Here is a 12,613-nt window from a genome sequence, read left to right as displayed (position 1 = left end):
GAAAAGAGAAAATCCTTCTAAATAATCTGATTCCAGTATGCTAAAATAATTAATTTTGGTGCTATACTAGCTAAAGCCAACAACTTAAAAACTAGTCTTTACAGGATGGAAAATCTGTAATGAATCTATGCATCATTAAAGTATTCAACTTCAATTTTTTTTTTTATCAAAGAGTTTTTTTTCTATACATATGATACCAGTTTCCAATAAGCTCATTGTTTTTTTTTTTTCCCCCATACTTTTTGGTGGGAATCTAGTAAGTGCAGTAATACATCTTTTGCTGGATATCTTGATTTTTAAAAGTTCAGAAATAGACTCTACCTTGTTTCCAAGTAAGTGGAATTCTGATACATTCAGTGGATATACAGTTTCAGAGTTCCAACCTTCTATTGTATTAATATAACTGCAATTTATAATTATTAAGTAGCTTTCTTAGAGTTTAATATATTAAGGTTGCCATCTGGCTTTTCAAACAAACTCTTTACTTTGTGTATGCATTTTTGCACAGCTGTAGTACATATGGCTAAACTAAATTAAATGTTCTGTGTTAACAAATTTAAATTTAAATTGACTGTAAACAAATCAAAAAAGAATGTAATATTTAGTCTACAAAATAGCTTAAAAGCAATATTAGATGGAAGCGAAGCTTCTATTGGAATCTCACCATGGAAAAAGAAAGTGTGGAAGTATATGAAGTATATTTTAGACAATATTTGAACTCCTTGAAAATGTATTTCTCAAGAGGGTGAGGCCCTTAGATATTGATAACAATTGGGCCCCTAAAGATATTGCAGGGTCACTGATATCATGACCCCCATCTAAAGATGAAGTTGTTAAGATTTCCCATGGTATCCCAGGTGACCAACTCTCTAAATTAATTTTCTCGAAATTCTCTTGAATTTATTATACCAAGACAAAGTTGGGGGGGACTAAAATAAAAGGACCAAAAAGAATATATAAAGAATATAGATTTGATTTCCAGACATTTATTCTACCCATTAATGAAAATTTAATATTGAACCATTTTCCATCATATTTTCATACTATTAAATATGTAGTTTGTCTGTGTATCTCTTGTCTAATATTTTTTAATTATTTGTTTTAGTCAGTTATGCTAAAGTCCTCTATTTTTTCATAGGATGAAAGTGCTTAAATGTTAAAACCTTGACTTTTATTGCTGTAGCACTGAATCTTTACTTAGTTGACAGCTGTGCTGCCTTTTTCTCCACAGAGTTTCTAATATGTGCAGATTACTGGGTTACAAATTCTTTGCTTCTGCACAGTTGCTGTACTTGCTTTGTTACCTTGTTTTAGTTATGTGTAATCAAAGTTCTGATTTGTCTTTTAAAAACATTAGTTTTGCTTGGGATGAATTGATCAAATATCCCACAATTTTTCAAATATAATTCATCATTTTGGGGAAAGAAAACAGTTCTGAGACTCTTGGACTTTTGTCATTATTAGAATAACACCGTCTGCAAAGCAATGAAACTAAAAGTGGCATTAAAACTTTCTACTGGTTTAATACCTATTTCCAAGTATATTACTCTCAAAATTTGATCAATAAATAATACAAAAGTGACTTCCAAGATGGCTGAATACTGATCAAAAGCTTGATTTCAGCACTCTCAGTGTGGAAAAAGAAACTAAGAGATAAGGGCTAGAAACTTAGCAAGATTTAGTAAATTCAGTTACTGACTAGTAAATACAAGCCAGCAAAGAAGAAACTTAGAGAGCCTGAAAGAAAATCAACTAAAAAAAGTGAAAGCACTGACTGGGAAGAATCCTGTAGCCATTCAGGAAAAAAGCAGTTCAAGCTCCAGTAGTGGTGCAAGACATAGCTTCCAGTAATTTACAGGAAAAGATAACTCAAGTGTGCACAGAGCTAATTAAAATAAATGAAACACTGATGGAGTATATCAACTCAAATAACAAGAAGATGGAAAAAATGGAAGAAGCTTTAAACAGCTATTCAGATGAACTCATAAAAGTGGAAAAAACAGAGGTCAAATGAAGAAAATGCTGGCTGAGTAAGAGACGGCTCAAGAAAAGCTAATTGAACAAAATAGTTAGAGGACAGAGCACACAGGTAAAACCTGGATTTTCTGTTGTACCACTGAAACTGGAAGGAGCAGACTGTACTAATTTTAAGAAAGCACAAATAAGCAACTGGACTGGTATTCCCCAGCAGGATTTGTTAATTGAAAGGTCCATGAGAAAGCAGGCAAGACCTGTATTAGCAAAGATGCAATCACACCAGTATAAAGAATTGATCCTAACAAAACTGTGGCAAAAAGGCAAAGTATTAAAAATCAGAAACATTAGAGTGTTTATGGAAAATTATTATTCAATATATACCAGACAGAAGCAAATGTATCCTAGCAATATGGGAATGTTGAGAGACGTGTGAAATTCAAGCTGCTGTACCCAGCTGTCTTCAGAATATTTTTTCCTGGAAGATCAAAGTAATCTTTTGATGCAGAACAAGCTAAGGAGGAAATGCAAAAGTTTGTCCAACAAAAATGAGCCCTCAAACACAAGGGGACTCTGCTTCTCATTCTTCTGATAATAAAGTGTATAGAGAGACTTTGTCAGTGAAATGGTTTTCAATCTTCCAAAGGAACATGCTTGAGAGGCAGAAAAAGCATATGACTACAAGAATCAGGAGTACCCTGGACTTGAACAAGAGTCTTGGTTTGGGAGATGGAGGTATACAGGAGGAAGACCAGAAACATTGAAATTAGTGGATAAATGTGAGACTATAAAGCACCCAATCACATTTGTGAAATATGGTTTACAAAAAAAAAAGTGGAAAGACTGGGCATTTGTTGACTTTGTTAAACTTTGGGGGACTGACACATATATGTCACATTTCATGTCATAAATGTTTGGAAGGACACTGAATGGAAGGCAAAAATAAAAAAAGTAACTGTAAGTAAAACTATTTTGTTTTTTACAGTATTTGTATGGGAAATTTCATTATACAAATTGCATGTTATATAGTAAAGTATTTTCAGTTATTGTTGCATGTGATCAAGATACTAAAACTAAAATTTTCCTTTTTCTTTCTTTATAGTTTTAAGAAATGTAAGCATTACAATGTAAAAAGATAAAAAAGGCTGGACAAAAGCATATTTAAGTTAAGAGGCGTGCTTATACTAATTGCAACAGGAGCTCCAATAGTAATAGAAGAGTGAAAAAGATAATAGTGGTAGCAGATTTGTGGTAGTAAGGGGCTACTGGCAAGGGAGAAGGATTATTCTGGCGTGTATTTATATTCCAACTAAAATTGCTATATACTACTTATCAGTGGGGACTGGAACTTGATTTGCAATAGTGAGGATGTATATGGGGGACCTAGAAAGGAAACATAACAAAGGAGGGTAGATTTCTGAATTCATTTATGAAAATATTTGGTATAGAAGACATTAATTCAGTAGTAGGAACTGGAAGGGAATTTACATCTTATTCCCCAAGGTACCATAACTGGGCTGGACTAGGCAAAAATTAAATTTAATAAAGATAAAACTACAAACGAAAGTCCAACAACAAAGTAGAAACGAACCAGGCAGTAAGCAAAAAGGTTGCACGGACTGTTTATTGTAGTAAGCGCTTTCGGTCGAGGTAATCCCCCAACCTTCATCAGACATACACGAAATAACAACCATAATCCCTTCTTTTAACATATGGCTTAATGAGATTCCATTTTCGTTAATTGAATAATTCATTATTTATACTTAAAGAGCCAAGCTATGAATATGCTGTGTAAAATAAATGCAAGAAGGCTATAGTTTTTCCCAACAAAACAACAGAATAATAAAACCATGAATATTGTACATGTAAATGAATATCTGTATAAAAAACATATACACCATAATTTAACTATAGGTTAATGTAAAAATATATGAATATATAAATATATTAATTCATAATAAAATACCATCACATTAAATTAAAACATTGAATTGATTGAGAATAATAAATTGTCAACCCTACACTATAATGTCATATTTTACTCCAATGTTAAAATTCATTTTAAGCAGCATTTAAACAATATAAATAAAACAAAATAACACCAACTTACACCAAACAAGAAAAAAGAAAAAAGAAAAAAGAAAAAGTTGACACTCGCCAATGAATATCCTACTTTAACAATATTATTATATAGATTATATTGTACTATTTTTGTTTGATAATCATTTGATAATTATTCCATGAACCTAGCCAACTACACTGGCATCACCTCATTAATGCTTTTAATTTTAGTATGCTTTTTAATGATGCATACTCATTTAGACCAGGGGAAATATAGGCTGCCGTTCTGATTTGCCATAATAATTCTTGTTCTTCTAACCAAAGTTGCCATGGTCCACCCCTAATACTAACATTAATTTGTTGAATGACAGCAAATACAAAACTATGATCAGGTTCATCGTGGATGTGCCTGGCAAGGGCATTTGTTAAATCTTTTCTGCCTACGGCATACATATGCTCATAAACTCTCTTCTTAAATGATCTTTCCGTTTTGCCTATGTAAAACGCATAACATTTTGTGCACTCTGCCACATAAACCACTTTGTTACTATCACAGTTATATTTCCCTTTTATGGCATAGCTTATTCCCCTAATGCATACTTTATTCCCTGTCTTTATGTACTTACATTGGGGACACATGCCACATTTTGACATACCAACATTTGTCTTTGTTGGTTTGTGGCTAGAATTGTCCAACAAACTCTTCAAATTCATGCCTCTCTTATACACAAACTTAGGTTTTGTACCAATAGCTTTCACTAATTCTGTGTCTTCAATGATAAAATTCCAGTTTTTGTTTATGATGTCTCTGATTTCCTGAAAATCAACACAAAAAGTGAAAATAAAGTTAATGTTAAACTGTGATGTGTCTTTGTTTGATGACTCCACATTAGTTTGTATAGTACCCCCTCCTATTAGGGGTCGGAAATGCCCTGCATTACGTTTTGAGACTACCTCATCCATAACTTCCTTAATTAAAGTACTTGGATACCCTCTCATAGCAAACTTATTGCTCAAACTATCACATTCCATTATAAAGTCATCTTTATCTGACACCATCCTGGCAGCCCTCACAAACTGTCCTTTCACCACGCTTCTTTTCTGGTGAAAAGGATGACAGCTTGTGAAGTGAAGAAAGGAATTAGAGTGTGTGGGCTTCCTAAATATCTCCGATTTGTATTTATTATTCAAGAAATCTTTACTTAATTTTACATCTAAGAAACACATCTCATTAATGCCTACTGAGTACGTGAATTGTAAAAAATTAGTCATACTTGAAAGGCTTTCCATGAATTGAGGAATTAAGTCAACTGGCCCCTTCCAGAAAAAGCACATGTCATCTTGGTACCTATTATACCAAGTGACATGTTGTGTGTACAAATTGTTCTGAAAAAGGAATTCATTTTCCCAATGTGCTAAGACAGAGTTTGCAAAACTGCAACCACAGGGGGACCCCATCGCAATCCCAGTTTTCTGAAGATAAAATTGTCCTTTAAAGGTGAGAAAATTATTGAACAAAATCACTTCTAGTAAAATCTCAACAAGGTTCATCTGATCATTGGAAGCTTTTTTCCTTAGCATGAAGTCCCTTGTCCATTCTATGCCTAGTTTCTGCGGTATGACTGTATATAGGTCTTTGATGTCTACCACTAAAAATATACAATTTATGTCAAAGGACATTTTATCTATGCCTTGTAAAAAGCTCCAAGAGTCCTTGCATATTTGACGCTCTGTTTTTAATAAAGGTTTCAAAATCTCATCTACCAGTTTAGCACAAGCATATGTGATGGACCCTCGTCCATCCACAATTGGTCTAAAAGGAGGATTTTTTAGATCTTTGTGGATTTTTGGTGTGCCAAACAAAGTAGGAATTTTTGGCGCTGACATATTTAGATAGTGGAAGGTTTCACTGTCTATCATACCTTCAATGAACAAATCATCCAAAATTCTTTTGATTTTGTTATATGCCATGTGTATTTCATTCAAACTAGACTGTATATAGCTATCAGAGTCTAGATGTTCTAATAACCTATTTTCATAAAAGTATTCATCCATAAATACCAAACCCCCTCCTTTGTCTGGAGACATAACCCTAATGTTGCATTCATTAAGAAGAGACAAGAATGCTAATTCTTCTTGAGATGTGTTAGATTTCCTATTATGAAGATTAGGTCTATTATTGACCATTGATCTTAAATCATTCTCACACACTCTCTCAAAGACATTAAGGGAATTATGTAATGGGGGATTGAAAATGCTTGAAACTCTATGAGTGTCTATGAGGGATGGTGTGTTGCCTAGTCTAAATGCCAAGTTTAATTTGCGAACATATAATTTCAGATCTACAATAGTTCTAACTGCATTGCATTTCTTATCGGGCACAAAACTAAGACCTCTCGATAGAAAATTAATAACATTCTGATCCACAGTAAGTACTGTATAATTGTAGATCTTAAAATCTCCTGACTGACTAGTTAAGACACTAGGGCAACTAACATCTATATTACTTATCTCCTCCGTTGGTTCCCCTTCCTCCTCCTCTGTGTTCTCCCTCTCTGATTGGATGTGGAGTTGTTGTTGTTCCTGCTCGTGCCTGGGTTCCTGGCCTCCCCCACCATGTGAAAACCCTGATTGTTGGCATTCGAATTATAAGCCTGTTGGCCCTGGTTATGATTGCCACCATTTGTATTAGTATTATTAACATGATGGCTTTGATTTCTGATGCGCTCACTTCTTCTAATTTGAGGCGCTTCAGAATTATTGTTATTGTCTTGTACATCCCCTTCGGGAGTGCCATCAATAACTTGATTGTTGTTTGTATTGAGCAAATTAGATTGATTCAAAGGGGGAGGGGGGTACGCTTTTTTATTACCATATTCTTTTAAATCTCGATCAATTTTTCTTTTCTTGTTAACCACCAATTTATTAATAGTTGCATCAATGCTAGATAAAATCCTTGCATAATCATATTTATATCTGATAAACTCAGTATGACTCTGAAGAAACATTTCTAGTTGTGTTAAATCCCCTTGCAGTATGTTAAGTTCCACATTGTAAAAATTAATCAAAGAATTTAAGAACTCAATGCCCTGTTTATCAAATAAAGCAATGAGTTCTTGATGGTACACAGAATTATTAATTAATCCTGCAGGGTAACGCCACTGGCGTAACCCTTTTGGGATTATTTTTAAATTAATGCATTCCTGTAAATATGAAACTTCTAATTGAAGTTTTCTGCAATGAAACAACTTTTTATCAAATAAATTAAGTTTATCAATGAACATAGATGAGCTCACCATGTTATTTACATCAGAATTAGCGGCTACATTAGAATTAGTATTGTCCATTGACGAAAAAAAGTCCTTCTTTGCTAAAAAGGTAGCCATCGATGGAATAGGTGTGCTATCATTAGCCCCATGAAGTCGCAAGTCTGTGTTGTTCACCCTGACATTCTCCGATATACGAGCTGCTCCATTTGAGTTAGTTTCATTTGTACTCATAGTTCCCTGTCCGCTATTATGCGTGCTTCCACCCTGTACACGCTGAGCTGGTTGAATCAGCCCCATAGACGAGGAACCGGATGCACACACGCTGACATTCCCATCAGATACCGGTTGTTGGCTAGTGCCGTTCCTAGTAATGCAAGCTTGAACTTGCTGTGATAGATTATCTACTTTGGTTACCAGCATGTTAACCAAAGCTGTAAGGTCCATTGGTGAGTCCATTGGCAAGTCGCTACAATTAGCTGCTTCTTGGTTATTCTGTAGGTTAGTTCCAGTATGTTGAGCACCAGGAACTAACTCTTCCTCTTGGGAAAAAAGAGGTTGTGACCCAGTCCTATGATGCACGCTGCTCTGCCCCACGGAAGCGTTTCCACTCGACATGACAAACTGAATAAAGATAAAACTGCAAACAAAAGTCCAACAACAAAGTAGAAACGAACCAGGCAGTAAGCAAAAAGGTTGCACGGACTGTTTATTGTAGTAAGCGCTTTCGGTCGAGGTAATCCCCCAACCTTCATCAGACATACACGAAATAACAACCATAATCCCTTCTTTTAACATATGGCTTAATGAGATTCCATTTTCGTTAATTGAATAATTCATTATTTATACTTAAAGAGCCAAGCTATGAATATGCTGTGTAAAATAAATGCAAGAAGGCTATAGTTTTTCCCAACAAAACAACAGAATAATAAAACCATGAATATTGTACATGTAAATGAATATCTGTATAAAAAACATATACACCATAATTTAACTATAGGTTAATGTAAAAATATATGAATATATAAATATATTAATTCATAATAAAATACCATCACATTAAATTAAAACATTGAATTGATTGAGAATAATAAATTGTCAACCCTACACTATAATGTCATGTGATCAAGATACTAAAACTAAAATTTTCCTTTTTCTTTCTTTATAGTTTTAAGAAATGTAAGCATTACAATGTAAAAAGATAAAAAAGGCTGGACAAAAGCATATTTAAGTTAAGAGGCGTGCTTATACTAATTGCAACAGGAGCTCCAATAGTAATAGAAGAGTGAAAAAGATAATAGTGGTAGCAGATTTGTGGTAGTAAGGGGCTACTGGCAAGGGAGAAGGATTATTCTGGCGTGTATTTATATTCCAACTAAAATTGCTATATACTACTTATCAGTGGGGACTGGAACTTGATTTGCAATAGTGAGGATGTATATGGGGGACCTAGAAAGGAAACATAACAAAGGAGGGTAGATTTCTGAATTCATTTATGAAAATATTTGGTATAGAAGACATTAATTCAGTAGTAGGAACTGGAAGGGAATTTACATCTTATTCCCCAAGGTACCATAACTGGGCTGGACTAGGCAAAAATTAAATTTCACAGGAACATGTGCATTTAATTGAAAGCTTTAACATACATCCCATAGCTATTCCAGATCATACACCAATAACAACTAAAATAAAAATGCAGGTTAATGAAGTAAAAATGAGGCACTGGCACTTCCCCACCTACATGTTGAAGAGAGAGTACATTAAAGAATGGGTACTAGAAATTATTCAGAACTATTAGGGAAGATTTCCAGCTAGTGAGTGGGATAAAATGAAAGTGGAGTTTAATAACAGGGTAGAAATAAAATAAAAAGAGATATGGCTAAGTAGGGGGACTGACAAAGGTTATAGTGTCACAGAATAAAATGAATCTCACAGAACATGAACAGGCAAAACTACAGAATGCTAAAGAGAAAAGAAGGGAGTGCCTGGAGTATATGCATGAGTTTAGAAAGACTGCTGTTAAGCAACTGTTTTTGATAATAACTCCAGAGCACAAAAACTCTTAGCACTACAACTTAGGGTTGTTGTCAAACATACAGACCCTATAACAGGAAAAGTAACCAGATATTCCCTAGAGGTACAAGAGATGTTTTGGATATTTTACAAAAATTTGATAAAGCACAGGAATATGGAAGTCAAGAAAAAATACAAATTGAAATATTTATGGAAGACTCAAATAATGCCAAGGTTAGATGTAGATGATGTTTAACAATTAACAGTTAAGATAGGAGGAGATGAGATAAAAACAGTGATGTATAATCAATCTGCAGGAGAGTTCCCAGGAATAGTTGGTATTCCTGTGGAAGTCTGAAAGCTAGAAGGGAAGAAAGTGATAAAGATCTGGAAGGATTTGTTTAACAGTATTTTAAAAGGAGGGGCTCTAGCATCCCGAGAGAAAGATGTAGTGGTTGTAATACCTAAAGACAGTAAAGTCCCATCAGAACCAGCTTTGTATAGCCTCATTTCAATTTTAAACCAGGATTATAAAGTGTTTATGTTTATAATACCTAGAAGAACTGCAAAGGTGTTGCCAGAATTGATAAATATTGCTCAGCATAGTTTTGTGGAGGGAACACAAACAGGCAAACATTTGACAGCATTAATAGAGCAATGATGATCCAGAATGAAGCAGAGTGCAAGAAAATTTCTCTGTTGGTGGGTCTTGATGCAGAGTAAGCATGTGACAGAGTAAGTTGGGATTTCATGAGTAAGGCAATGGAAGCATTTGCATTACCTGATACAATAATAAAGTTAATTAAGAGGAAATCTGAGGGGTCATTACAAAAACTAAAGTGGGACAGTTCCTCTCTGATAAGTTATGTCTGACCATACAAACCAGGCAGGGGTGTCCTCTCTCCCCTTTTCTATTTGCATTACATTCACAGCCATTGGCAAAGAAAATAAGGGACTCAGAAACTCAAGGATATAATTGGTATGATAAACAAGAAAAGTAGTCTTTATTTGTAGACAATATTATTTTGCACCAGATAAAACCAGAAAAGCGTTGTAGAACATTCCGAGACAGTTTCAATTTTTTTAGGCTCTAAAATTAATGCAGGCAAAAAAGGCTGTAGTTGTAAACTATGTACCCACGCGTGGATTGGTTGAGCAGTATCCATATTTATGGGAACACAATAAAATTAAGTATTTAGGAGTATGGGTTTAAAAGGATTCTGTTATCGCAGCTAATGATATGTGGAAAAATACTAAAAAGATAATACAAAAACCGAGAAACTGGAAACTGTTCTATATGAATATAGATAGCAAGATACAAGTGGTAAAATGTTTTAGTCCCTTTAGTTTTACAATTTTACAAAAACAGTTTTACAGTATATACAAGTTAGGCATATCTTTATCAAGCAGAAAAGATATTGCAGACAGTAATTACTACAGACTTGAAGGATTTTATCTGGGAGAGGAAGAGGGCAAGGATCAAGTGGGATAAGCTGATCCTTCTACTAGAACAAGGTGGTTTAGGATTACCTGATTTGAAGGGATATTTTAAAGCTACACAGTTAAAACTTGTACACATAATATAAGCAGAAAGCTATAATTCAAAGTGGAAAGAGATGATGATGAAGTGGGGGAAATTAAAAAAATAAGGACAGAATGGAATTTTGGATGCAGATCCTTAAAGAGAATAGCAGCCATACAGAATATTATATTCATAAAGTAGCCGAAAGTATTCTAAGAATTAAGCCAATGCAAGAATGGAGAAAGGATATTTTGCCAATAGGAATTATGGCAATCAGGGGTACAGAGAATAGGCAAGGTGGGCTGGAATTTACTGGAGAAAACTGGCAAAGGAACCAAGGTATTGGGAACAAATAACTAGAAAGGTATTAGAATGGGAAGAGGTCAAGAAGACATTTGGAATACAGGCTACAGATTGCCTTCCCTATCAGGGACCAGTATCAGAGTATAGGCAAAGAAAAAGGGATAGGGCAATCCTAAGTGAAAGACCTACTCAGGTAGAGGTTTTAGTTGAATCTAGAATACAAGCTGCTGTTTAAAAAAGGATAATTAGTAGGGCATATGAAATATTGCATAAGAACTATAGGAATCAATCAGAGGAGGTTAGAAACAATTGAGAAGAGAGAGCTGCTAAGCAATTCACAAATAAACAATGGTAGGACATATGTACAAGTCCCAAATATGCAACATAGACCAGAAGATTTAGGATTTTTGCTTGGAAGTGTTTGAATAGGTAGTTTTATACCCCAAACAGATACCAAATAAATTTTCCTCAGGTAGATGTCAAATGTTAGAGGTAGCAAGGAACATATGTTTTGTGAGTGCAATGAGTTGGCAGACTTTAAAAATTCCTTGCAGAGCACTATGTCAGAAATATTGGGTGAGCAAATGGGTGTAACTAAGGAAATTATTTTTTGAGTTGGGATAAAAGGTCTGAATTGTCTAGTCATAGTAAGGCCTTGCTAAGTTTAATTCTCATGACTGTGAAAAAAAGCAATTACTAGAAAATGGAAATCAAAGACTAAACCAACTGTACTTGAAGTAGTCAATATTGCAACAGAGATAAAAGAACTGAAAGTGGAGCCTTTAAAAAATGAGGGAACAAACTGCATATGAAAAATAGAAATTATGAGAACAATACATGCAGAATAATATTTAAGAGGAGTGAGGTTTAAGGGAAGGCAAATATTGAGCAATTTATTTAATATTTATTATTGGACTGATGACAACTGTATAAAAGCATGTATGTGATGTATAATGTTTGTAACTGTAAACATGTTAATATCATTTGTTTTCCTTTATATAAATGTAGGTTTGCCTATGTCTTACTTCAATAAAGTTGTTTAAAAATAAACAGATAATAAAAAATGGATGGAGATAATAGGCACTCCTGTTGAACCCCCACTAACTGTTGTATAGTTGCTGAGATTTTCCTATTCACAACTTGATAATAAAGCTTATCCAGTAAAGTATGTATAATGTTAACAACATCAATTGGTAGTTTATCATATAATTATAATTCATATAAATGTACTTTATTTACAGTATCAATTACTTTATATGTACCCACCATGCAAAATGCAGGCTTCATAATTAAAATTTATGTTTAATGTTTGATAATATATAGTTAGATAGCATGCAAAATTTGTCTGGTAATTAAAATAAAATATAATTATTAACAATTTTGAAAATAATTTGTTAAAGTTTAAAATTGCATTAAGGTTGTAGTTTTCAACACATTTGATTCTATACTTATTTTTTATCAGTATTGTGCAAAT

General features: G+C 33.9%; 1 protein-coding gene across 1 annotated transcript in view; it reads right to left on the bottom strand.

Annotated features, from left to right (window-relative positions):
• LOC122789853 (sodium/nucleoside cotransporter 1-like) overlaps positions 1-7,919 on the bottom strand; it is a 486,120-nt gene extending 478,201 nt beyond the window's left edge. Inside the window, exons 1-2 of the mRNA XM_044057287.1 lie at positions 6,651-7,919; positions 4,662-4,851 (exon numbers count right to left, since the gene is read on the bottom strand). Coding sequence (XP_043913222.1) covers positions 4,662-4,851; positions 6,651-7,919 — 1,459 coding nt within the window. The remainder of the gene's footprint in view (positions 1-4,661; positions 4,852-6,650) is intronic.
• Positions 7,920-12,613: the final 4,694 nt, after the last annotated feature.

Source organism: Protopterus annectens, chromosome 15.part0 (genome assembly GCF_019279795.1).
Source record: "Protopterus annectens isolate FY-2018-M chromosome 15.part0, PAN1.0, whole genome shotgun sequence".
Taxonomy (NCBI): Eukaryota; Metazoa; Chordata; order Ceratodontiformes; family Protopteridae; genus Protopterus; species Protopterus annectens.
This window is presented reverse-complemented; position numbering and strand designations above follow the sequence as displayed.